The following is a 27,205-nucleotide window of genomic DNA, read 5'->3' as shown; positions in this document are numbered from 1 at the left end:
TAACAGCAGGGGAACAGTACATTATAACCACCCAGTTTGGGGACAATCGGCTTTTTAATTGTTCTTTTTATTGTTTGCAAATACTGGTGTCCTTTAATATTGAATTATGAATTTAACATGAGCAGCAACAACGGCTGCATAAAACCAACCTTTTCCTAAAGTAATCGAAAGGTGCGACTTAATTGCACGCCCTCTTTGGTCCTGGAGGCTTAAGCGAAATGGATAAACACTGCCAGTGATTACATGAACGAAATGGAATTGCGGTATTCCCACGGCGAACGTATATATTTGTACTTTTAACTGCAAATAGAAGGCTATGTCCGCGAAGCCATTAACACCTAGGGTAAGAAAGGCAAAAGGGAAGGCGTCGCGTCCCCGGAGGTGAATTAGCAGCATCGCTTATCTTCGGGCCCATGGGGATGGGACCCGCACGGCCGGGAACTGCCTCCGCGGCTCCCTTCGACACCTCCATCTATCAAACGAAGGGCAGAGCCAGCGTCTGCGGGGATGATAGGCCAAGGGGGGTACACCCATTTTGCCTGTCGGTGGGGCCCCACACGTCTCGTCGGAAACCTCTCCTCATCTCCTCGGTCTGCATGCTACCTCCCGTGGCATGCTTAACGCATACCTTCCGAAGGCAGGAGTCATCCACTTACTTTTGATAGCAGCGCGGAGCAAGGCTATTAATAGGCTATCTAATTACCCCGATCTACTAACTCTGAAACCTCTGATTCTGTGATGTGGTTGTTTTGATTTGATTTTCCAATCCAGTAGGGCTTCCATTTATAGAACTGGTCAGACTCGCTCTGGAAGATATTATTTTAACGTTTAAAATCAACTTTCATTCCAAGCAGGAACAAAGTCCTCAAATTTTGGCATTTCTCACGAAAGCAACTAGTGAAAACATTATTAGTTCGGATGGAGGGAAGCGATTTGCTTAGCTAAGATTGCGAATGTCGTTGTTTGGAGTTTTATTATTATTATTATTATTCGGCACTAGGTCTCAGACATTTCGATCAGGCAGGTAAATGGCGATAAAAGCGGTTTCAAAAAGAAAGGCGAGAGTCTGTCGCGATGCCAAAAGAAACGGAGCGGCCCCGCCGGATCTCAGCATGGACACGCATGAAACAGAACTACTCCCGAAAAATGCTTCCAGGAGGACGCATTCATTTTGTCCTGTGGAAAACATTTAAATGGAACATTTTTATCTGTTCTGATTGTTCATTTTATTTCCTGGGCAGAGAAGTAAGAAGACAACTAAGGCAGGGGAGTGTTGTACGGCAGGTTTCGATGAATAAAACGGTATTTCTTTCACGGTAGTGGCGACAACCGTCCAGGGAGCAGTTGGTGACGGTGGATTTTGCCTGTGTGGGATGTGGGGGTTTTTTGTTTGGTTGGTTTTGGGTTTGGGCTTTTTTGGGGTTTTGGGGTTTTTTTGGGGGGGTTTTTGGGGAGGGGTTGGGGGTTTTTTTGGAGGGTTTTTTTGTTTGTTTGTTTGTTTGTTTTGTTTTTTAAGTGAGAAAGAATGAAGTCTCTGCAACCTGTGCTGCGGGAATAGAGGCGGAGGTAGGATAGCTGATTGCAGATCGGATTTGATATCGCCTAACATCCGTGATAGGGAACGGGGAAGGATGAAGAGAAGCCCGGCGCTGAAGCGCTGGGGAGGAGAAGCGCGGCTCCGCCATGCTCCGCATCCCCCCGTATCCCTCTCTCCCACAACAACTTCTCACAGCAAGAACACCCAGAAACTTTCCCCCGGGCTTTTCGTGTCAGATCCAGCAGAAGAGAGCCCTGAAAGCCTTCCCTAGCACCCAGGCAGGAAAAGACAGTGATCCAAGGGGTCCCCCATGGCTCCGGCCCGGGGAGCGCGCCGGGCTCCCACCCCGCGGCCCCGGGCGCCGGGGGCGGCGGCTCTCACCCTCCCGCCGCCCTGTCCCCTCGGCGAGGCGGCGGGACAAAGGGTGGGGGCCTTTCCTTCTGGCCTTGTCTCGAAACGGGTTCTTTCACCCGGGGCGCCAGAACCCAATCCACACACAGAGTCGAGGTACTTGATTTATCTCTACAGTTGTGCGCAGAAAGGGGTTGCTGCAATTATTGTGTGTGTGTGTGTGCGTGCGTATATATAGTATATAGTATTCTTCACCACAAGGCATAAGTGCAACACAGGCCCAATGCTTCGTAGTAAGGGCATGGAGGTGCCCGTTGATAAAAGAGTCAAAATTAGGCCATTTTAGTCACCGACTCTTAAAAACCTTTAAAACTGCCGAGAAGCAGTACAACTAATCCTTAACTCATTTTCAAAGTCCCCGTGTATGAGTTTGGAAAGAGACAAAGCGCGTATGCGCCCATTGGACAGAAGCATCTAAGTCATAACTATGTTTTTTACGGTGCTGCGTGGGTCTGCCTCCCAGCGACCCCGAGAGCTGGAGGGCATCGCCTTCGTCCTGTGCGCCCCAGCGGGGCTCAGCGTGCGGGTACTGCGGATCGCCGGCTCCAGGAGTCAGGTTACGCAGCAACAGGAGCCTCCTCCGCGCGTTTTGTTGATTTTAATATCTCTCTCCTTTTTTTTTTTTTTTAAAGGTTGAAATCATTAACCAGCCGGACCTCGGATACTGGAGGGCAGGCAAATAAAAAGAAGCTGTAGATCATTATTAAAAAAAAAAAAAATACACACACAAAAACCAACAAAAAACCAAAAACAACAACAACAACAACAACAAAACAAACCCAAAAAGCAACACACACAAAAAACCCAACAACAACTCCCCCAACCCCCCCCAAACAGCAACAAAAACAACAACAACAAAAAAACAAACCAAAACCAAAACAAACCGCAAAACCCACACGCTCGGACACCTATTGCATAAATGTCCATGTGGGCTCTCTGCTGCCTGATGCTTATTTGAGCGTCAAGGGTTGAAAGACACCGTGGAAATCACCCAAACGCACGCGGCACAAGGTCACAAGTGACGGGGAGGCTGCTTACTGCAGTGGGGAATAACCTTCTGCCCCACTCCCCACCGCTGGGCACGGCTTCAGCCCAGGGGAGAGCCGAACCACCGGGCAGGAGCGGGCAATGATCCTCGGAGCCTGGTCAGGGTGTCCTGTCCAGGGCCGGGGCAGCCGCGGGGCCCGGAGTCTGCTATCTGCGTCCAGCAAAAAAGGCTGGAGCTCAAGCCCGGCCTGAGAGCACCTGGCAGCCCTTCGCTAGGAGTTTCGGAGAAAGTAAAAAGAATCCCTCCTCACCCTTGAGAATTTGGGTGTTCCCCTTCCCCACGGGACACATCTGGTCTATTGCAAAGGGTACGTTCGCTATGCCCGCCCCCGTCCTTGCTGTGCTGTGTACAGTACACTGCTGCTTTGGAGGTCAATTTGATTAACCACTACCCTGAGCTCCATAGGGCTGTCCCGCCCGGCCCGACGTGGAGGTGATGGGTGATGTCAAAGGCCCCTATCCCTCTGAAATGCCTCTTTCCCGGTGGATGCAGATTGCCCCGCCGGCTTCAGCCGCGGAGCCTGCGGCGGGAGCGTGAGCCCTGCTCGGAGCCGGCCGGCCGGCAGCTCCCCGCTGACCTGGGCGCGCCTGAGCGCTGCCGGTGCCCCGATCGATAAGTCCGCTTCAATGTCACAGCGGCTGCGGGATGGAAACACTCCGTATCGTGGGGTGGCCTTGATAAAAGTATATTTTAAGTAGTGCGGATAAGCGAAGGGGAGAAGAGAGGCGGAGAGGTGCCGGCACGTCGCCCGTAATAACCGCTGCGCTTATCAGCCCGGCCTAAACTCCCCAGCAGTTTCTAAAGTACATTAAGTTACATAAACACGTCTCGGAAAAGAACACACTCCAACCTGCGATAGTCACCGAGGTGACCCCTCGTACCGCCTCACACCCGAACCCGCCGGCCCCCCGCGGCCGCAGCACCGCGGGAGCATCGCAGCCTGACACGGCGGCCGATGCCCGCTGCTCCCGGGGCGGCAGAGATGCGGCCGGACCGAGCCTGCCCCTCCTCCCTAGTGCATCCCTGCAAAGGGATCACGTTTGCAGAGACTCAGAAGTGGGGGAAGGAGCAACTGCTCTGCACGTGCACATGTCTGTCCCCCAACCCTTTTTTGGGAGGCTGAAGTGCCCACGAGGGAATTTGCCTTAATCGGATACAAACTCTCTTTTTTTCCCCAATCTGCCTTCTTCCCTCTTTTGCCACAGCGATCAGGAGCGACGGTTACCTTGCTGGCACCACTTCCCCAGCGGTGTCTTCCCACAGCGAGCATCCCCCCGGCCGCAAAAATGCTCCCACACATGCACCCCCGGGTGCCTAACCCAGGCCCGGGGCAGGAGATACCTGAGAGCCTCCCGGAGCTCCGGGGCGAAAGTTACGTCAGAAGAGTGGGATTTGGGAAAGGAGTGACGTAATGAAAAGTTAGGAACCGAAGACTATATTTGAGCGGTTCAAGAGCAAACCCGAAACGGAGAGGAAAGGGGTGACTGAAAACGGTTTCCCACGCTGGTCCCAGTTTAAGCCGGGTTTTCTTATCGTATCTGTCGGAGGAAATAAAATGAAACTTGTAGCCCGGCTATAAGGTAAACAGGCTAATCGGCAGTAAAAAAAAGGAAAAAGAAAAAAAGAAAAAAACCCAAGGCGCCTGAAGTGTAAAACACGGGTCACTTTGGAGTCAGGGAAAGAGGCGCCCGCCTGGCCAGCGCGGCCGTTCTTCTTCACAGCCACCATCAACTTTCGGGCAGACACCCCCCGGCCCGGGCAGGTTCCCACTCCCCACTCTGGGGTTACATGGGCACCGGCATGTGCCGCTGGCTTGAAAAAAAACCCTCACGGTATTTCTCGCATTATATGCACCCTTACACGTGTTTGAAATACTCTCGGGTTTAAATGGAAAAGAGGTATCCAAATGACTGAAAGGAAATGCAGGGTTGAAAGTCGATAGCTCGGCGCTTCTCAGCACACAAATTTGCAGTGGCAGCACCCAAGCTGGGGAGAAGTGGCGTGGGCATCGATTCCCGCGTCTTCTCCTGCTCTTGTCGCACATTTGCAGGTAAAAACCATGAGAAAATATTTTACGTTGCAAGTTGGGATCGGAAAACGAGCCGGACTCTGGCAGACAACGAATCCCTGCCCACGATTGTAAAAGCTTATTTTCTATTTTATATTGAACCCACTAAAATACACCTAAAATAAAAAAAAATCACTTCAACCTGACAGGGTGATCGGTATTATTTAAGGATATTATTTAGAGACAACTGACAAGAAAGAAGTATAACCTTTAATCGTACAATTTAATAGAGAAACGGTTTATCGAGAAATTGATTGTTTTCCGACCAAACGTCTGCCGTGCTATACGACAAAAATTAACGCGCATAATAAAACTTCCAAGTCACAATCGGTTCACCCACGCCGGCAGACCGGATGGCTACAGCCAGAGTTTTGCCGTACCCCCAGCACTGCAAATTCTTCACCTCCCGTTCACCTTGCCTGGAAAGACCGAAAGAAAAGCCGTGCCTACCCCAGGAACGGCAGCACCGCGCATCAGCAGGTTTGGGCTCGGTTTCTGTCGGGAGGGCTCATGCCTGCCGGCTGCCGAGAGCCGGGCTCTGCTCTAGTTCAGCCTTTAGCCGCCGATGACTCTCTGTACAAACTGATGATGACAGATATCCAACTGATAACCTCTGGTGAACGAAGTTATTTTAATTTCCAGTCACTTTCCTGCTAAGTACCATATCAGTTTGTACACAGCTGAGATAAGAGGGCTGGGGGGGGGGGGATAAGAAAGAAACGGAGGGAAAATGCCTACCGCCAGCTGCTGGGATGGACACATCCCACAGCTTGCTTTGGTTTCACCTGACGGTTGGGGCAACTCAAGGAGGAGCCACATTTTTTACCCTCGGATAGCTCTTATTTTAAGGAGCAAAAATAGGGAGATTTGGAGGAGGGAAACCTGGTTGCTTAGGGCGAGAGCCAAGCACACATCCTTCCGGGCCGCTGCCAGGGGATGCTCGCTGCGATGCCGGGAGGTGTGAAGAAAAAAAACCCAAAACGCTGAATATTCACCATAAAGAAGATATTATCCGGGGAGGAGGGAAGAGTGTGTATTATTTCTGGGTAAAAAAAAAAAAAAAAAAAGGAACTGTCATGGTTTGAAACCATGACAGGAAGATAAAAGACTGTGGCATCTGAGAGGGCAGTCCCCTCTCTGCTCCTTCCCGCTCCCCAAGGAGGGGTCCGTAGCCCTGTAGCTGCGGGCACCCCACCCCCGGGACTGCGGCGCGGCGGGCCGGCTGGCCGCCGGGACTGGCACCCCTGCGGAGTCCCGTGTTTGTTTAGGGCTGGCCGAGCCCAATCAGGGCCGGCTGCCTGCAGTTTTCCGGCAGGGCTGCGAGAGGCGCCTCCTCTCTCCTTTTTATACATGAACCGGCGGCCGCCGCCACCGGACTCGCCGCCGCCGCTCACGCCCGCCGCACTGGATTTACCGCCCGCCGCGGCCTCGCGCCCCGGCCTCATGCGGGGCATCGGCACCAGGTTTGGCCCCCTTCTCTTTTCTTGCCTCGCCGCGATTTCCCTTGTTCTTCCTCGCTCTTCTGCTCCTGCCTCTCCGCCCTCGGCCGCTCTGAGGGCAGCGCGGCGCAGCGTCGGCTGCGCCTTGCTGGGGAGCCCGAGGGATATCCGATGCCGGTGCCTGGAGCCCTTATCTGCCGGAGCCTTATCTCCCAGTTACCTCGCAGGAGGGAGAGACGTATTTGGTGCCTGTCTGCGAGGGGGCTCTGTGTGTGTCCTGTATTCTTGTGCCTATGGCTATCTGAAGAGCCCCGAGGTGGGCTGAGAGCGGAGAGCCTCACCGCCCGCTTCTCTTGCTGTCACTTCTCCGCGTCCCCTTTCACTTTCTGCCCCTTCTCCCTGAGGCTGGGCACCGGACGCTCTGTGTCCGTCTGTCTGTTCAGCCTCTCTCATGCCGGCGGCTCCGAACTGAGACCGGTCGACTCGGGACGGGTGTCAGCCCCGAGAGTTGTGCTCGGACTGGAGGCAGGCCCTCAGCCAGGACTGTCCGCTGGCACCAGCCTCCGCGGCAGGCACATCCCACCCGGCCCGGCCCCTGCCCCGGTCCGTGTCCCGTCGCCGCCGCGCACACTTCGGCGCCTGGCCGTGCGCATCTCCCGTCTCAGGGGTGCCTTTCCCTCCTCCTTCTCCTCCTTTCCGTGACCTTGGGCTGGAAATAAGCAAACAAGCGAGGCGATGCGCGGAAAAGCTAACATTGCCCTCCGGAGAAGTAACCTTAAAGGGATCGACTTACTAATTGTTTTCTCGGTGGAACCGAGTCAAATGACTCATTCATTGAAATAATCATAACAACGACAGCAGCCAAGGAAGGGGCTGCGGCACAGACAGGGAAAAATGTCCCTCGCCCCCCTCTCTCCCCACGCCCTCCCGCCCACCTCTCCCCGGCGTGCTTCATGTTCAAATCCGCAGCCCGGGATGCGAAAGGAGAAGGGAGCAGCCCGCCCGCAGCGCGGGGAGCGGCGTCGAAGCCGCAGCCCTGGCCCTGCGGGACTGGCGACTCCCGGCCCGTGTTGATCTGATCTGCCTGATCCCATACCTCCGTGGGGAGGGACAACAGCGCCTAGGCGACATGACTGATTAAGCGTTCAGAGGGTCCAGATAAGCCCTGATGAATCTCATTACGGGAGGGAGACGGGCTGTCCTGTTTGCAAACTTTGTTATTATTGTTTCTCTCTCCCCCCCTTCCCTGCTATTCTGTGTCCTCCTTTCCCGCCCTGCTCTGCGGACCCCCATCTCCACTCCTCCTCCTCCCCTCCTCCCCTTTCCCCATCCACACCCAGCGGCTAGAAGGGGACCTGGATGGCCGTGGCTGAAGGCGGCTGGTGCGCGGTGAAGCGGTGCGCTGCGGACGCCGGTGTTCCCTCCTGCCCCTTCGCCACCAGGGAGCCGCGCCCGTCTCCTCCTTCGCCCCCCTCCTCCTCGTCTTCCTCCGGCTCCCAGGGTGAACGCGGCTCTTCCAAGACTCCTCGGCCGGAGACCGACGACAGTCACCGGCCGGCCCCGCTGCCGCCCCCCGCCGCCGAAGGCAGGTCTCTGCTCGCCCCCTACGTGCACTTCGGGGCCCCCCACCCCTCCGGCCGGCTCAGCTGGGAGGACATTCTGCTCTTCGCGGACTTAGACCAAACCAACAAGCTGATCTGGTCCAGCCGCGGCCCCAAGCTGAGCGCCCTCGGCGCCGAGCAACCCGAGGAGATGTACCAGACCCTCGCCATCTCGGCCGCCCAGGGCCCCACGCCTTACGACGGATCTCCGGGAGGCTTCATGCACTCCACGCCCAGCTCGCCAGTGTACGTGCCCACGACCCGCGTGGGCTCCATGCTGCCCACGCTGCCGTACCTGCAAGGCAGCGGGGCGGCCCAGCCCAGCCACCCGGGCGGCGGCCACGCCGTCTGGTCCCAGCCAGCCGCGGAAAGCCCTTCGTACAGCACCGGCGGCGGCTCCCACCCCTCGGGCCGCTTCCCCTATTCGCCCAGCCCGCCGGTGGCCAACGGGGCCTCCCGGGAGCCCGGTGCCTACAGCAACAGCCTGGGCGCCAGGGACCAGTACAGCCCCCTGGCCCGGCCGCTCAATGGCTCCTACCCGGGGCCCTACACGTCCTACGTGGGGCCGCAGCTCACCCCCGCCTGGCCCACGGCGCCTTTCGAGAACTCCATGCTGCACTGCCTCCAGGGCCGGGCCGCCCCCATCCCCGTCCGGGCACCCAGCTCAGGTAGGACCCGTCGCCGGGAGCGCGGGCAAGGGCGGGGCGGGGTAGGGTAGGGCAGGGAGGGTCGCCGCATGCCGGGGCTGCCCGCTGGAGGGGCCACGGGGGTGCCGGAATGCGCGGGGTTCGCTGGCAAGGTGGGACGGCGTGGGGTGGCCCTGGTGCCTGTGGCAGGATGGCAGTCCCGACACCATGGCTTTTTGGAGTGAAGGTAGCTCTCGTCGTTTGTGTTGGATTAGGGAGGGAACACAGTCCCCCAAAGCGGCGTTGTTTGGACTACGGCGATCGGGGTTACAAACCCAGAGATCCCAAAAGGAATTGCCCGGTTTAAACCTAGTTTTTAATTTTTCCAAACCCTTACGTTCCTCCTTTTCCTATGTGTGGTTATCTGGCCGAGAAATGGTGACAAATTCACTGCAAATTGGTTTTTCTTGTAGCGTAAACGAAAATTGCTAGGGCTCCCTTAACCCCTTTTGGATTTTTTCAACTACAAAACACTGTTTCGTTAGAAGAGAAAACCAACAAAGCAAAACCTTGGATATGAACTAGGAAATTTCATTTATAAACTGCTGTTAAAATACAGCACCTCCTGATGGAGTTTTGCTTTCGTTTCCGAGGTGTCCCGTTCTTATTTTTTGTTTTAGTGTGGGAAATTCTTGGAGTCATTAAATTAATTGTAGAAGTGGAGGCTGAGCTGCAATGATTTAGTCAGAGGTAGAAAGATAAACGATTATTGTAGTTTCTTTTGCTTTAGAATATATGTATGTATATATAAATAAAGGTGTATAGAGAGGTGTGTGTGGGTATGTATACATATTTTTAGATATTATGCATATATATTATGTATATGTTTTTATATATATGTGTGTATGCATACACGCGCGCATACACAGATTTGATCAGCACTCGCTTTAGTCGTAAACTACCCACCAGGTGGGTATATTTTATAGACACCGTGATTTTCTTTCAGTGCAGTGTTGTGGATAATGACCCCATGGCTTTTTATCTTTCTTTAGGGTTATACGTGATGGTCGTCCCTTCTCTCGATGGTACCCGGTAGATTTAAGCATTTTAAGCTTCCCACTTGGTGTTTAATAACATAACAGAGAGAAATAGTGGTGCTAAGAAAAGCCGGGTCTCAGGGTGACACGGAAGTTGAGTTTTTACCTCAGTTTCCAAAAGTTATAAAACTAGACGATGAAGGAAAAAATAAATCTGTTGGGGTTTTCGTTGTTAGGTTTTTTGTTGTTGTTTCTTTTTTTCCGGGAGAGACGTGGGGTTGGAGAATCTCGCGGAAGAGAGAGAAGGATGAGTAAGAAGGAGCAGAGAAGGGAAGGAGGCGGGCGCTGGAGGAGGTTGGGGCAGGAATGCCAAGCCAGCCGCGGAGGAGCACGCCAGCTTCCCCTGGTCCCGGGGGTCTCTCTCCTGCCCTTGTTCCCCAGTGCTGGGAACCAGTGGGGCACGAGTTAGCCAATTTTTCGATGAGGGAAAGGACGGGTGTCAGTGGAGCCGCATCGCGGTGTAACGCGGAGCAAAGCAGTCCGCGGTTCCTGGGCCACGCGAGTTTTCTGGTACTACAGTGCAAAACGCGCCAGCAAAGCCGAAGCCACGCATGCTCCCTTTTCAAAATTGTAGGAAAATTGTCAGGGAAATTGTAGAGGAAATATATTTTTACGGTTAACTATTAGACAGTTTGACAAATCTTGTTTAATGTTACTCGTAGAGATATTAAAACAGTATCTAACATTAAAACTTTATTTTCTTTTCTTTGAAGATAAATGTATTACACGGTAAGAGAAAAATTTTTTTTAAATGCCCGAGAATTATTGTCACGGCAGAATTTGTTTCTAGAGGCACGAAGGCAATGTTATAAAGTAAATAGCTGAGACAAATAACTGTTTAACTTCAGCGTCCTTGAAGCCTTAAGCATTTTCCTGATTAGTCTTCTGTGGCGCTTTTAGTGCAAAGATTTATTAATCTTAGCGATGTGCTAAGAGCTACACGCTGACAATGTCAGTTGAACTGTGCTCTCTGGACTGTGCCGTGTGCCCGTTCCTCTTTAACGCCTAATAATTTGCAAACGAAGGGAGAAAAGTATTTGGGTGGGTGCGGGCCAAAAGGCCGTTTCTTTCCCAGCTGAATGCCCGCCGTGGCACCTCAGCCCTGTGTCCAAAGCTGCTCGAGGTTTATAAGCTCTTTTTCGCTATACAGCGAAACGTAAAAGAATAACCCAATGATGAATTAAAGCAGGTAGCAGAGGGAGAAAAAAAAAGAAAAAACAATCAATGATGAAGCTCTTGAGTCTGAAACAGACATTCCCAGCTTCGACTCGAAAGCTGCTGTAGAAATCCAAACATCTCCTTTTTTTTTATTTCTGCACAACGTGGCACCGTCCATGTAAAAACCGTGTTTATTCCTCCCTCCCCTCCCTGAAATATGGGGAGTTGAATCAGAACAGGGATTCGCAGGGGTGAAGGTGTCAGCTTTTATAGGTGGATTCTCTTTTTTTTTTTTTTTTTTTTCCCGTGCATTTAGACCTTATTTTCCTCTCAGTGTTCAGTAACTATGAAAGCAGGAGGCAGAATACCGCGTATTTTTCCATTTCCTCCGTTTCCTACCAACTAGCTCGAATTTGACCAAATAGCCGTGGCAAAGTGGTCGCTGCCCGTCGCTGCCTTGGCACACCAAAGCCTCAAACTCTGCCTCTAAACTTAAAGCTTTACTAGTTGCGAGGCATTTAAAATAAGAGTCGGGGTAAAAAAGTTCTTGCCCAGCTTCGACCATGGGGAATATTGGGCGAAACGACCACTCCTTATATCTGGCTCCCAGGGTGGCTCTGCAAGTGGCTATTCTGGCAGGCATCTAACTCCCCTCTCTGCTCCCTTCAAAAGCCAAGCGCACCACCCTTTCCACTCGGTGGGCACCACGGTGGGGGTTTCGCCCCTCGAGCGGACCCCGGCCGGCTTTCCCAAGGGCCAAATCCCGACGTGAGTGCAAGGCGGGCCTGGAGTGACCGCCTCGGCGGGCCGGTGTCCCCCAGCCCGTCCCGGGGCGCACCGATTCCGCTGGGGTTTGGAAAGCAAAGGCTGCGCTGGGGTCGGTACATTTAAATAAATAGAAGAAAAAAAAAAAAAAAAAGAAAAAAGGGGATGGATTTTGTAAAAAATCACCTCATATTCGCCGTCACCGCCGGGGAATTGCTTTTCCGAGGGCTGAACAGCGCCGGTTGCTTGCTCGCACGGGGCCAGACCTTCGGCGCGGCGGGGCCGGGGCCGCGCTACGCGGGGCTCCGCTGGGCTCCGCGCCCGCCTGCGGCCGTGCCCCACCGCCTCTCCCTTCTGCCTCCCAGAGCTGCTGGAGGACCTGTCCGAGAGCCGGGAGTGCGTCAACTGCGGCTCCATCCAGACCCCGCTGTGGAGGAGAGATGGCACCGGCAACTACCTGTGCAACGCCTGCGGGCTCTACACCAAAATGAACGGCCTCAGCCGACCCCTCATCAAGCCCCAAAAGAGAGTGGTGAGTGGGGAGGGAGGGGAGGAGGTGGGCGAGAGGAGCTGGGCCCCAAGGAACCCCCAGTGAGCGCTAGCCAGGGAGAAACGGGGGGCAAGGGTGTGGGAGAGCAGTCAGTGTATTAGCCTGGTGGTCTGCCCAGCTTCAAAACCGAGTGGGGCTCCTGACCAGTTTTGCAGGCCGAAGTGGTCATGATGAGGAGCAAAAGGGCTGGCAGCCTTCTGGGAACTGCTTCGGACCCACCTTCAGGCCCTGCACTGGCGAAATCGCCCTCTGCGTCCCCAGTGAGCTGCACACGGGGCATGGGCCAGTCTGGCTTTTTGAGCTATGAGCCCCATCAGTGAGGGGGGCTTCAGTGACTTGGAAGAAATTTGTGCTGGTGATGTTGGGCATTTCCAAAAGAAAAAAAATCAAGGTTGGAAAGTGTTTGTTCAGAGGGCTAGGAATTTCTCCAGACCTGCTTTGTTTGCTGACAGCTCGATCCTTGGGAATGTAAGCAAGTTTTGTATATAATTCAAAGAAAACCAATTGTTTAAACAATGATAATAGCCTTTGTTTTGTTTTACTCCAAAGAAATGAGCGACAATTTTTCTAAAAATATACTCATAAAACTAGGGGGGGAAATAAATAGTACAAACCAGAACCCCTGTTTATAACTCAGGCTGGCACTGAATAGGCAAGGAGAAAATTTAACAAGCGGGAACTGCACATTATGTTTAGCAAATCTGGGTGGAGGTCAGCAGTGAGAAAGAGTATGCTCTTCAGTAATGGCTGTTACCGAGCGAGCCACAATAAATCACGCCGGTATAATCCAAGCTGATGTTTGGACCCCTGTGTATGGAGACAGTGTATCAAACCCGTCAGCTTTTCAAGCGCCTTTCAGTCACGACAGCTGCTTCGCTCCGTGACTATATTCCTTGTGTTACAACATCTACCGCTCTTTATTTCACAACCGTTTGAATTTAGGGTCCTTACCGGAGCGAGGGGAAACAAAACGAACGATGATCCGAGCAGACAGTAAGCGCTCGAGAATCAAACCGCCCCTGCTTGAAGGCCTTTTTTTAAGCCAAAGAGTTAATTTAACTTTAAGCCAGACGTTAATTACTGCTAGGTGCCCGTTTTTTCTATCTGGTCGTTCAGTAAATTTCGTGACACAAGGTGTTATCACGGGCAACAAAGGCAGCAGCGGAGGGAACAGATCTGCTAATTGTCTCACGCATCAGAGCCCCACTGTCTGTGGCATCCTGGCCCAAGGCAGATTTCAAGTAGCTGATACTCGGCTCTAGCATTTCTCTATTTCTTCCCAAGGCAGATTTCAAGTAGCTGATACTCGGCTCTAGCATTTCTCTATTTCTTCTTCTTCTTTTTTTTTTTTTTTTTTTTTTTGGAGGAGGAGGAGGGGTGGGGGTGAGGAGACTAAAGCAGAGTCAGACTACAGCCTGATTTCAGCCTGACACCTCAGCGAAATAACTCTGAAATAGCTCTGCGTAACAATCCCTACCGAGTACCCTGCCCATAACTATAAATCAACCGTGGAAATATGTAGGTGAGAAGAGAAAATGTTTTGAAAACGCTAAATATGTTTAGATTGCCCCGAAGTTTCTGATAAAATTCCTGCAGCAGAAAAGTCGTTTTAGCTTCAAAACATGCCAAAATTCCCCTGTTTGTTTAGATACGGGAATAAGCTAAAGCTATTGAAATAAAATACATGAAGATTTATACCAGGCTGCATAGGAAAGAGAAGGATTTAACAGAGTGAAACATCTGACAGCATTTCACTAGCAAAGAAAGAAAATGAAGCATATGTGTTTAAGACCAGCTTTCTTTCACTCGATGCACATAAAACTCATATTGAATCAAGGGTGTGATTTGAACACTGTGCATACGTATTTAATAGCGAGGTCAAAAATTTCGTGAGACTTGGATTTTTAAGATTAAAAACTATATGTGTGTACTTCAGCCTATATTATACTTGGCTGGGTGGTTTGGTTTGTTTTCAGCGCAATTAATAATGGATTACTGATTCAAGATTACAAAATTTGTATTTAATCTGGAGCTCTTTCGGAGCTGCAGTGTAAAATGATGGCTTACTGCTAGAGACACTCAAACAGATAAAATTAAAGAAACTCAGTTATTGGTCTGGAATATTCTTCGTTCTCAAAACGTTTTTATCAGTTTCCCAAGTGGCAGGCAGATCTGCGGTATCAAAGGTGACCCAGTTACATCTAACAACCCAGCAGTAAATGATTCAAGAGGAAGGGCATTGTACCCTTAAGTTAGTAATTTCAGTTATAGGTGCTTTATAGTCAGAATAAGATTAATGCAATCCTCTGAAACTGACTTCTCCATGTAAACTTGTTCAGCTGCCAGACACAGAGCTAGGCACAGATTTTTTTATATTTTTTTTTGACAATGCGATACTTTGAAAAAGACTAGATTTATGATGTAGCTGGAATTCTTTGCTTGTGATGAACGTAAAAGAGATCACTTGTTACAGAAACTTTTATAACCCATTCACCTTCATTTCACATGTTTATGAGGACTGCCTTCGCTTATGATATACAGCCTGCGGCCATAAAGCTCTAGGTTATATGGTTATTTCTGATACAAGATTGCTTCATCTTGGCTCCAAACTCCACGGAAGAGTGTCATAAATGGCTTGTTTGCCATGGGGACCTTGTTGTCACCCTCCAGTTTTTCTGCTGGTTGAGGGGAAGCTCTGCTCTGTAAAACACACTCCCAAGGCACATTGCTTTTTGTGTGAGGATAAAATGGGTGATGATAAAAAGATCTTTTTACAGAGATAATGCTGTTGTACGTGTTACTCCTCAGATGCCCAGGAAAGTTTTTCTCAGCTGCAGTGCCACTGAAGGCAGGTGATTAAAGTGACTGATTTTTTCCAATGAGTTGGGAGTATCAGTGGCAGGATCAGAGCTGACTCTTCACCCACCACACAGGGGAGAGTGCACTGAACTGGCTGGAGAGGTGGCACAGGAGTGATGTGCCTTCTTGTCAGATGGATGGAGCTATAGTGGAGATGTTTCCTCGCTGTCCTGCTGGAAGAACTAATACCTGGAGATCTGAACACAGGTCTCTGGGTCAGCAGCTCCCAAATATGAATTGTGCCTCTGCCGTGACTGCCTGGGGTTGCAAACTCTCAGTATTTCTTCACATCAGCTTTCCACTCTCTGAAATGAGGATAATTCTGTCCTAATTCTGGGACGTTGCTGATAGATATGACAAAAAAATCTCATACTATCCCCACCATGTGTTAAAGTACTTCTTATAAACCATAAAGACATAAACCATGTGCTCCTGCCTGCCTGTTCATGCACGTTTGCCTGTGCTTACCTCCAGCCTTCCTCGCGGCGGCTGGGCTTGTCCTGTGCCAACTGCCACACCACGACCACCACCCTGTGGCGCAGGAATGCGGAGGGTGAGCCCGTCTGCAACGCCTGCGGCCTCTACATGAAGCTCCATGGGGTAAGTGGCTGCTTTGCTGAGGGAGATTTCCTGCCAGCTCTGGTGCTCCTTTGGGGAAGGGGGGGGGTCCTCCCGCTGGCAGGTACCTGGGGTCCTTGGGGGCTGGCACTAAGCATCCTCAAGTCAGGGAGATGTTTCTGTTGATCCTAATGGTCTTGACTCGTGGCTTGGGCCATGGAGTTAAAAAACGGTGCATAAAACAACTGAAAATTGTGTGACATTAGAAAATACTTATACCACTTTAGCGTGCTGTGCTTTTGACAAGTTACGTGTTTGCCACTATAGTCTCTCAACAGATTTTTATAAAATAACGACCTCTGGATGAACAGCAGAGGTCTTTTTGCCACTGGGATTTAAAACAGCTCTTCAGTGGGGAGAAAAACCCTAGACCTTTAATAAGACAGTTTTTCATAGCTATACCAACAAAACTTCAAATGTAATTCAAGCGATGGCTATGCCAGCAAAACTTTAAATGCAATTTCAGCCTTTGCTAGGCAATAAAAGATGAAAAAAAAAGGTCTATCCTGAATGTGATGGAGTACGTTTTAGGTGATACGCCTGTGGATTGCGTTATGGTCAAGCAAAAACTGTTTGAAGAGCAAGGGCATTAGGAGTGATTGAGACATGGTCTAGGCCTCAAGAAAAAAGTAAATTATGTCACTGGTTTAAACATTATAATGATAGTAAGCATGCACCTGAATTGTCTTTCCCCACACTGGTGTTGTCACTAAGTTAAAATATATTTTAAATTGATTTTTTCTGTATAATGATTATCATTGTGATGACACAGAACACAACAGTTATTTTTGAGCACATATAAATTTATCAGTATAAATATAAATTTGGAAAATATAAATCTGTATTAGGGGCAGAACTGCTTATAAGAAAAATTACTAAGTTGATTATGGCCTAAAGGTTCCATCCTGAGACATTTACTGGTGATGATCTGGTTTGTGCAGCTGGTCCACAGGACGAGGAGTATTTTTTCTTCTCATATGCATTCTTCCTTTCCAGAATCAGGCACTGGAGATAATTCCTAACTGACTGAAATAAACAGTCAAGGATCAGATATACCCCATCCAGTTTAATTTCTTATGACCTATTCCTGAATGATGCTGATTTTCCCTAAATGTATGCTGGTTTTCTGTCTAGCTTACATCAAGAAGTTTCCCTACTTCTTTTATTCAGCTAAAACTTCCCTTTAATCAAACCATTGCTTTGCCCAAATAAAATGCAAACTTTTTATAAAATCTGTACTGTGGCATAGGAAAAAGTGAGTTGCTATAGAGGCATTTTCAAAGACCACACTTGATCTTGTAGTGTATTTTGATTTTTTATATTAGGGTACATATACAACTCTATGATTGGTGTGGAAATTTAATTTTTTCAGGTTCCCCGACCTCTTGCTATGAAAAAAGAAGGAATTCAGACGAGGAAGCGAAAACCTAAGAACATAAATAAATCAAAGGCATGCTCTGGTAAATATAAAAAGCTAAGAAAGTGTAATAGCAGTAGTTTATAGTTTTTTCGGGTTTTTTGGTTTATTTACAGGGGTTTTGTTTCTTCTCTGGCTGGAAAATATTTCTTTTTAATACCAGTTCTCAATCTTTCAGGTAACAGTACTACTGCAGTTCCTATGACTCCAACATCCACATCTTCTACTAACTCAGATGACTGTAGCAAAACTGCTTCTCCCAGCGCACAGACTGCGGCCTCCGGGGTAAGTGTATCTGTAAGCAGGCTGATCACTGTGCAGTGTTATCACAACTTTTATCTTATCTAACAGAACAATAATCTAAATAAACTTTCCAGTTTTGTTAGCTGATACTGGAACAAGATTTTCAGAGGATATCACATATAGCTGTAAACAGAGCGACAAGCTGAAGTACTTTACAAACCTCTTCATTAAGATCTATATAATTGTTATGATTAAGTTAGCCACAGCTTAACCCCAGACATTTTGTTTCGAGATGTTTAGGTTCTTTAATTTCAAAGGTTTTCTTTAGGAGGGAAGACAATAACTCAGGCCCAGCCGATCCTTTCAAGAAACAATTGTGCACGTACCCCTTTTTTTCTGATATGATTTGATGAGAATTTATAGTTCCAGGCACTGCTGCTGATGTCATGTTTTTCAAAAGCTATTTCATATATATATATATATGCATTTTTACTCATTATCCCGAATACCTGGTAAACCCCAGCAAAATGTTGTCCTGCTGTATGAAGTGAATCATAAAAGCTTTCTTGTAAAACTAAAATGTGCGATTAAATCTCGATCCAGACCCAGCTGAAATCAGGCTGTAGTGTCCTGCTGATTGCAGTGCACAGTGGTTCAGCCCTCTCCCCACAGACAGCTTCTCAGGGGTCAGATGCTCAGCATCTGGCAGCACCGAGCTCCAGAGTGGCACCAGAGGACTGCTGATCATCCCCTGCTTTAGTTTTTATTTTATGTCTTGTACTCCAACCATCTCAAACTTCCTTTCTTACTCAGTTAGCATGTGGGATAAATACTACTGCTAAAGTTGTGAAGCTTCGTGTAGATTATTTTCTAACCCCTTGGCTAGACTTATCTGTATCCACACTCACTTCTCGGCCTTCTGTATCCCTTAATCTGCCACACAATTTCTTTGAAAAGCTTTCCTAATGTGGCTTTCTGTAGCTCTTTATTAATAAAATGAAGACATTGTTTATGATAACTATTTTTCAATGTCTTGGCGTTCCCAACATCCAAATTACTTTCAATAGTTTAATTTCTGATGTGCAAAGTTTCATTGTACAAGGGGAAGAAAAAAACCATTTTTTAGTAAATGTGATTGTTTGTGGACTGACAGGGCCACCCAATTTCAAGGGCATTGGGTTTGGGGTTTGGATCCTATGAGACTAGGATATTACTGAAAGGGCTTGTCTTTGACATGAGAAAACCTTGTCAATCCAATAAAATAAACAGATCACATCAAAGAAAGAGAAAGACAACTGAAAAGTGAACTGTTTCAGTTTCAGAATGAGTTTCAGACTTCCCCAGTGAACTACTACGCACTATTTTAGGCTCTCCCCTAATATTTGCAAAGGAAAAAATGTAGCCAAATTTTCCTTACATTACCTTAAGCAGTACTAGTGACCCTGAGCAATATGCTGAGATTTATATAATGGGTAGAAATGGAAGCACAATCCCAGCTGAGACCAAGGCAGCGGTGTAGGCTGTGGCAGCACGGCCACGTGCTACCTGGGGAAGGAGAGGCCATATAGACGAGATCCGATTTACACTATGCTGTTGCCTTCTTGGCTGGCTAAAGCTTGACTTTCTTTCTGTAGTCCTTCTCCCTAGAAAAGTATATCAAACATGTTATTAATAATCTTTATATTAGAATTGTAATAGTACCATATTTAATATGATTCTGCTGTGTGGAGTTTTGTGGGTATAAAACCTGCACAGCTTTATCCTCACCATGATTTGATCAGATGTGCCTTGCATATGCAAAGCATTTGCAAATACCCTCCCTGTCGTGAAAAATTTCAATGAAAGGAAGTAATGGAGAGAGGCTATGACACACTGAAGAGGGGAATTTGCAGCAGCAACCCAATATATGGGCATCCCCCCGACTCCCTCCCAAACTGTGTGAAGGGCTATTGATCTCCCACCCCTCCACCCCAGCCCTGTAAGTATGTAAATGAAGACATGGTAACTATGTAAATGACGTCTTCATGTTCTTCACTTGAGCTCCTGGCTTTGTCCAAGAATCTGTAATTCAAAGCACTGAGGACTGGGGAGACTGGAGGTTGAAATTAGAAGGAGGTGGCTGTTAAGACTGGATCCTGTTGCTCCAGACATAATTTGACTGCAAAGGATGCAAAATAATTTCTTAGGGACCTAAATCCCATGAAAGGGACTGAGCACTCATAAAGCCCATTGAAGTTGTCATGAGTAAAGGGGTGTCAGCATTTTAGAGTGAGGCAGCTTGTAATCTGATCACATGCTGAAGTAAAGATACTCTACTAGACTTCTGTTTTCCTTGATTATTTTTATTTTTCCCTTTTGAGTTGATCCATTGATAGGTCAGAGGTTTGTAATTATTCCTAGAATAGGCAATGGCTTTGCACAAGGAGAATAAACTTCTCCGGGTTATGTCAGGAGGGAAAAAACCCTCAGATGGATGAATCCAGTCTCTGTACAATCTTTGGTCACTTTAACAAGACCAGCATTGGTTTCCAGTTACTGGTCCTGGTGACATAGCCGAAACACGGACACCTGCTGCAAGAGCAAACCTGGCTCATTCCCCACGTTACACAACAGGCATGGCAACTTGTTTTTGTTTTGCTCTGTTTTCACTTCTCTAGCCTCTATTCTGTGAAGAGGGGAAAAATGCCAGATTGACATTAGGCAGAGAAATCTGATGACGTTTTAGAAACTGTTGTGTGAAATTCACAGCAATATTGTTGCTAAATGAAACAGAGAAAATGAATTCCTGTACTGGTACAAAAGCAATTTATTATGCCTTTTATGGGAGGCTGCCAAAAAAGTTTCCAGTTATGTAGAAATCTAATGGAAATGAAATTCAGCAGAATTCATTTGTGTCAGTAACATTCACTTTTTGCCCTACCTTTCTTTATCTCTGTTAAAGTAAAATAAAGAAGAGAGGGCAGAAAAAGAGAAGGGCAGCAATTACTCTTGGCAATGTCTTTGAGAACATCCATTTCATGGAGGGAATCTTACATGATGCCAATTTTGAGACAAATTAGCAAGAACCTTAAATGTTGATTTTATGTTCTAACTGAAGTTTAAACATTTAAAAGATATGATTAATGAATTTTTGTGAGGGCAAAGTTGATTTCAAACATCCAAAAGTATAGAAGTGTTTGGATCGGAGACATTTTGTTGTCCCATTGTAAAGGGACTATTTGCCAAATTCACATCTGGATCTAGGATTTAAGCCCATTTCTGTTTTCCTAAGAAGTATAAGTACTGGGTGTCCTGTGTTACTAATATGGAAAGGGTCCAGCTGCATGATATATGAAGTTGCTTTACATCCCTGTAAAAAGAAGATTTGAAGGTTTTAGACAGTCTGCATCTGCATCTATACCTGGTCTCCCTTTGATGCTGCTGAAACTGTACAGAGAAAAGCTCCACCAAATAAGTTACTAAACAAAGGACACGGTCTGTAGTGCAAACCTGTCCATTTCCATGCAGGAGCTCCAACAACTGTGATAACCAGAAGGACTTTATTCCCTTATTAGGATAAAAGGCAGTATGAAACCTGCTGTAAAATCTGCTTTTTATGGCAGGACATGGAGGCTCCTTGAGCCAGGCCTGATGTCAGGAAAGGCTCAGCAGCATTGAGAAGTCTTTTCTGTGTCCTTTGCCTCCAGTTTGGAGCTTTCTCAGAAGGACCATAATCACACACCACAGAATAACACAGGAGGTAAAACAAGTGCTTACTTCCCTTGGAGGTTTACTCAACCTCCAAGACCAAAGAGGATTGGCTCTTTTGTGTTTCAGGGTGGGAAGTAAGAGAGCTGGCTGAGATGGCCTTGGCAGGTGGTAAGCTAGGAGGAAAACGCAGGTTTAGCTGTCCCCAAAATGCCGAACGGATGGGGCTGGATTATCTGGACAGCTTCTCCTGCATTTGCTTTCTTTTGTTTTCAGAAGAAGATTCGTGATCTGGTTAGAGATGGTATTGTTAGCTCCTGTTCAGCCAGCAAGTGGGTAGGACATTCATGCAGGGGAATCAGGCTCCATACAGTATGTCCCAGAGTCTGGATGAACCAGAGACTGGATCTCTTAAAACAATGTACTAGCCACCTGGATATTGGAAAGTTGAATGTCCTCTTCAGATTATCTGATGATAAGATTTCAGTTGTTATAGAATAATTTTGTAGCCATTGAGACAGTTGCCACGAGAAAGGCTCATCAGCATGGTTGGTAGGACTTTCATCTGGAAAATGGGAACACGGTGCCTCAGTCCTGGTATGAATAAATATTTATCTAAACCAGGTGGAATAAGATCAAGAGGAGGTATGAGGAACATGGCAACCATACCAAATAGTGTGGTAGACAGGGCATTGTGGGAGATCTGACACTCTAATTTAAATCTTTCTTGGTCTCCTACCTCTTCTGCATTAGTCCTCACTGCTGGACAAAATGGGAAGCTGCTTTATTCCCCCCCGGTTTCATACATGGAGTCATTGATTTTCTTTGCTCTGTGTACTTGCATCCAAAAGAGAGCATTTCATTTTTGTATGAAACAGAAGGAAGCAATCCATCTTTTTTGTTTCAGTAGGGAAAACCAAGGAAAAAGTATTTTTACTTCTACCCCAAAATTCTATATGCATATGGACACATACCTTTTGCTTGGTTTTGTTTTATTGCCAAAGCAATAAAGTCAGTTACTCATACAGCCCTTGACAGCAGTGGGGTCATCAGTTTTCCAAGCCATGCTGGAAGTTGCCTCCCTTAGGAAATTAATAAAGTATTAACCACAGATTTATGTTGCTATAATACAAAGGAGAGATTAGAAGATATGTAAACTTACACGTCTGCCGTCTAAACAAAAGGATCAATTGGACTAATGAGAAATGACAATTTTGTGTACTAAGAGGGTCGTTATATGAGAAAAAAAAGCCGTCATTTTGCAGTGCTGAGACTTGCTCTTCAGAAACCGGGGAGTGACAGTATTGGGAAAATGTGCTTCTGATGAGGATGGCAGTTATTGCAGGGAGGCTGAGGCTGGAAAATTAGGAACTCCACTGTTTGGCACAGCACCTTATACGCGAAAGCAGTCTTTGCAAATGTGTTTTGGCTGACTATGGTTATCATTTAAGTGTAGCAAAACTAAACTAGGCTAACTGAGGAGGAAGAGAGTCTCAGCTGAGGCTCTGCTTATTACAGACTTAGTGTAATGTCCAAAATTCATGGAGCATTTTGAACCTGTGAAATGGATAGAACAAAGGTCTATCTGGTAGCGCAAAGGTCTGGATCAAGGCCCTTCACCACCCCCTCCAGCTGTCCTTGCCCAGAGCATTTCCCTCTTGCCTGTGGAGGTATGGGAGAAGGCCAGGGGGAAAAGAGTCCCTCTTCTCTCCCTACTTTCTGTGGTGGGCAGGTGGTGCAGAAAGGAGTGGATGGAAGAAAGCAGGACTCTTTCAGCCAGAGCTGCTGATGTTGACCAGCACAGGCTGAACAGCCTGGTTTTGATCTGGAGCAGCTTCAGTAGGGATAAATTCGGCTCCAGGGTGCTGACAGCAGGTTTGGGTACGATCTAGGTGTCTGAATCGCTCTGTGGCTCTAGCTGAAGTCTCCCTGTGCACATGGTGGGCAGGTCCTCTGATCTGGACAACCTACCAGGGGAATGACTCCTGACCAGCTCCCGCTGGTTGGGTAAAAAGAACCTTTGCAGATACAAACACAACCTTCCAGTTTGTTTGAGAGGCAGTGTCTTCCCAATGGGCTTCATTCTTTTTTTCCTCAGGAAACTGACCGTCAATTGATTACCTATTCTATTACCAGATTTCAACAATGAAAATAAATGCATTACCTTTTTACCGATAGAGCCAGTTGTTGTGAATTAGATCTTGTTGACTTCAGCAGCATTGTTCAGTTTATTTATTCTAGGTGACAAATGTCTTCTAATAACTAAGTGCAACTTCTGTCATCTTCCATCCCTTAAAGCTGGAGAAGTAAAGCAGAGGTAGGAAGGCTCAGAAACAGAGCCGCGATTCAGTCACGTCCCTTTTCATGAGCTAAAGTTTGTTTTCCATGTCTCACTCTGGGAGCTGCCCAAGTTGCCTGGATTTGTCATGACATTACCGGGGTGGGGTTTCCAGGCCTGGCAGCCCTGCCCAGGTCCTGCCCATTCTGGCTCAAAAGAGTCAGGATCCGGCCTTGGTTGGGCAGGGATGGGCAGTCTTTAAACAGGATGTGCCTTCCTGTCCTCCCTTCTGGGGTGCCCAAGGGAGGGGTACCTGATAATCCCATGTGGAAACTGTGGGTCCATGCATGCCACCTTTGTAGGGCTTAATCAGGAAAAGAGTGAATTACACTTTGCAAGTCTGGAAAAAAACAGGTACTGATAAGGTATTTGCCTACCGGAACAACAGTGGCAAATATGGGCAAACGAGAACCTTTCAAAGCAGCTCTTAAGTATTTTTAGCTCAAGTTGAGCAAACACTGCTCAACACTAATTTAAATCCTTCTTCCAAGGTGGGGAGATGACTCTGAAGCTGTTAAAAATTATGTATCTTGTGCTGATGGAAGTCTATTTGTTGTATTAGAAATAAAAAAAAAAGGCTTTGGAAAGCTAGGCTGATGCAAGACCAAAACCAGATGAAAAGGATGACATGGAACCTGCCTCATTGAATTCTCCATGCACAGTCACAAGGAAAGAGGATACAGAGATTCATCGTCATTGGTTGGCAATTGTATATTTGAGAGAGCGATAAAACATATTTCTTAGAAATATTTGGCTGGTTTTGGGGGACAGGCAGTTTTTCTTTCGTTCTCTGCATTTCTGGGTAGTGACTAATGGAGTGGGATCGGGGTTGATGACTGGGTGGAAGAGTAGTGGCTGTCAGTCATTTTAATGAAAGCTAAAGAAAATATTGCAGTCTGTGTTATTTCAGAAAAAAATGACTGCTAACAGTGAGAATCTCTTTCAGAAGGTGAGGTTTTCCTTGGGTTAAGCATGGCAAAAAGAACCCTGCACTGCACCATTTGGAAATTACCTTTGAATAAATGAAGCCTTGCTTTTCCTGTGTCAGGACTGCTAGCTTGGCACAGGTCCAGGAGAGCCAAGAGCTCTACTCTAGTAAAATGATTAAATATGTATACTTTTCACTTAAACAGCAGGCAGGAAGCTTCTGCAGTCACAGTTTAGGATAGCCTTTTTTTTTTTTTAAGGAATTTCATCCGAAGGCTATCCATTAACAAGTAAATTAAGGTTTTAAAGTTGACATATCCAAGGGTTAATTTTGCATGAAGTCAGCTCTTAAACATTTCCTTTATCAGGTGAAAATGTTGCCCCTTCTCTGTCTGGCACAGTGAATTTTTCCTCTTTAGTAGATCTGCTCAGACTCATGGAAAAAATGATTGTTCCTTTGTCTTTGTAACTCTCCATTTCTTTGTTAAAATAAATGGACTGGTTCCAGTGCAGTTCAGAGGTTCATCTTCGTGCCTACCAGGGCTCCCCTGCACGTTATCTTGTATAGGCAGCGGAACAAAAAGTCTCTCCTGCTTCAAAGGCATAGTGTTTCTCCACTGGAGATTAAAGAGCATCTCCTTTAGTGTCCAGGGATGAAGTGGTCGTGGCTAGCATTTTGAAGGGTGAGGAATGATTTTAGGCATTCCAGGGTCTGAGGGACCCAAAGAAGGCTGATTTCCAGGAGGTGTTCCATATCTACTGCTGGAGAATTGGGATGTATCAGGCTTCTCCAATTGTGGAAGAAAAACTACAGGTGCCACCATTCCCAGATCACATTTTTGGAGTTGTCACTTATGTCTCTTCAGTAGGGGGCAGCGGGACACACACACACGGGCTTCTTCACCACGGTCTGATTTCCAGGTTTTTGTGCACATCACGTGCTTTCTTTTCCACCTCTCCAAACACAGATATCTCTCCCATCAACAGGGCTCAGTGACTGGGCTAATGCTGAGACATGGGTTTTTTCAGGATTTGGAGGCACAGGGGCAAGCAGAGGGCAAACCTTGTTTTTCTGCAGAAATCCTGGGATAATGACTGTGCCCTGGGCCTGCTGTGCTCTCACTTGCACCCAGTGTGTGCAAAGCTCACCTGCTCAATGCCTCTCTCTTTGTTCTCTCCCCCCCTCCAGGCGAGCTCGTCAGTGATGTCTGGCCCAGGAGAGAGCACCAGTCCCGAAAGCAGCAACCTTAAGTATTCAGGTCAAGATGGGCTATACACAGGAGTCAGCCTGACCTCCACGGCTGAAGTGACAGCGTCTGTGAGACAAGATCCCTGGTGTGCCCTGGCTCTGGCATGACCCGATGTGAGGGAAGCTGGATCCTGGTGCTGCACGGCAGCCCCCAGATGTCCACACACAGTTTCTCCTGTGGAGCGGTTGCAGCAGAAGCAAGAGTGCTGGCAAAGACCATTCCTCTGAAATAGTTTTTGAGCCTTGGTGGCAGAGGTGTTTTTCAACCTCTGAAAGAGGCTCTGCCAAAGCATCCAGTTCCTCATCTATGCAAGAAAAATATAGGGAAAGCAAATGACCACCGGGGGATAGCTAATGCAGCCTTACAATCTCAAAAAAAACCCTCAAAACCCCCAAAACAAATAAAAAAAAAAAGAAAAAAGAAAAAAAAGAAAAAGAAAAAAAAACATATAGACCTAGACCTATTGACGGGTTCCAGAAATACATCTTCAACTTACCCAGCAGCGCTGCCTTTCTGATTGCATAGTTGTTTTCACTCTCTCATCGCCTTTTCCCCTAGGAATTTGGTGGAAGCCACCATTGTCGGGGAGGAAGTAGCAAAGACTTTAATTACCAGAGATAGTGAGATACTTTTTAATGAGTGACAGAAGTGCGTGTGGCTTGAGTCGGCACAGACTTCTTGCACTGAACATTTGATATCTTCGCCCTGTCAGACCTCTTCCCTCCTTTGCCCTCCATCTTCAGTGTGCCTTGCTCTGCTCCTCAGAGCCCAGCTATGCCCCTGGAAGAAATCACAATGTTTGGTACAAGTCCCACAAGGTCCAGCTGGTTAAGGAGATTTTGGGGTTGGTTTTTTCCTGGTTTAAGATATTTACTCACTTTGCAAGACTACGATATAACTTTTAAAGTACACTGTGACTGAGATTTATGAAAGTTCATATTTTCTGGCTGAACTGTATAGAGTCAGTCAAAATTTGTAAACAGGGTAGCAATCAGATATTTTTCTTCCATATATACAATAATTTTTTTAAAGAAGTGCAATTTGCGTTGCAGCAATCAGTGTTAAATCATTTGCATAAGATTTAACAACGGTTTTTATACGAATGAATGTAAACATTTTAACTTAATGGTACGTAAGTAATTTAAAAGAAAAACTTAACTAGGCATCCTTAGGCTTTTTAGCTCAACAAAAATGCATCCACTTTCTGTATTTCCAGTTGTTAAAGCAAGAGTTTCAAAGAACAAGCCTTCTCTCAGGAAAATTGCCCTAGCCATTTGCTCAAAAGTGTTGTACAAAAATGCAAATGCATCCCCAAGGCTTTTTTTGCCGTTGAGTAACTGTGTGCTGGAAAGAAACAAATTGCAATGAACCTTTACTACTACCTAACTGATATATTTGTAAATACTACAAAAGATATCTTGAAGGCATCTTGAAAATGTAGGATGCAATCTGTATAGTGTGACTGACATATAGTTAGGTTGGTTTCCATTGGTTTTTAAGTGGGATGTCATTTGGAAAGTTGTTTCATCAGAGCTTTAAAAATAAAAGGGTATCATTTTGAGATTT

General features: G+C 47.3%; 1 protein-coding gene and 1 long non-coding RNA gene across 2 annotated transcripts in view; one reads left to right on the top strand and one right to left on the bottom strand.

Moving 5' to 3' along the window:
* LOC135414510 (uncharacterized) overlaps positions 1–7,059 on the bottom strand; it is an 11,227-nt gene extending 4,168 nt beyond the window's left edge. The window contains exons 1-2 of the long non-coding RNA XR_010430702.1: positions 5,515–7,059; positions 4,338–4,534 (exon numbers count right to left, since the gene is read on the bottom strand). This is a non-coding gene — a long non-coding RNA (uncharacterized LOC135414510). The remainder of the gene's footprint in view (positions 1–4,337; positions 4,535–5,514) is intronic.
* On the top strand, positions 6,401–27,205 carry GATA6 (GATA binding protein 6). Its single transcript, XM_064655322.1, has 7 exons — positions 6,401–6,527; positions 7,844–8,772; positions 12,116–12,282; positions 15,634–15,759; positions 17,150–17,237; positions 17,373–17,479; positions 25,579–27,205. The coding sequence occupies exons 2-7, from the start codon at positions 7,863–7,865 to the stop codon at positions 25,744–25,746; spliced, it is 1,566 nt and encodes a 521-aa protein (XP_064511392.1). The 5' UTR covers positions 6,401–6,527; positions 7,844–7,862; the 3' UTR covers positions 25,747–27,205.

Source organism: Pseudopipra pipra, chromosome 1 (genome assembly GCF_036250125.1).
Source record: "Pseudopipra pipra isolate bDixPip1 chromosome 1, bDixPip1.hap1, whole genome shotgun sequence".
NCBI lineage: Eukaryota > Metazoa > Chordata > Aves > Passeriformes > Pipridae > Pseudopipra > Pseudopipra pipra.
The sequence above is the reverse complement of the archived record's forward strand: the minus strand, read 5'-3'. Positions and strand labels throughout refer to the sequence as shown.

Excerpts from the sequence above, each read along its gene's own strand:
- GATA6 (XM_064655322.1), top strand. The coding sequence starts at position 7,863 with ATGGCCGTGGCTGAAGGCGGCTGGTGCGCGGTGAAGCGGTGCGCTGCG. Across the intron at positions 12,283-15,633 it reads TCAAGCCCCAAAAGAGAGTG|CCTTCCTCGCGGCGGCTGGG; the intron begins GTGAGTGGGGAG and ends GCTTACCTCCAG. Across the intron at positions 17,480-25,578 it reads CACAGACTGCGGCCTCCGGG|GCGAGCTCGTCAGTGATGTC; the intron begins GTAAGTGTATCT and ends CCCCCCCTCCAG.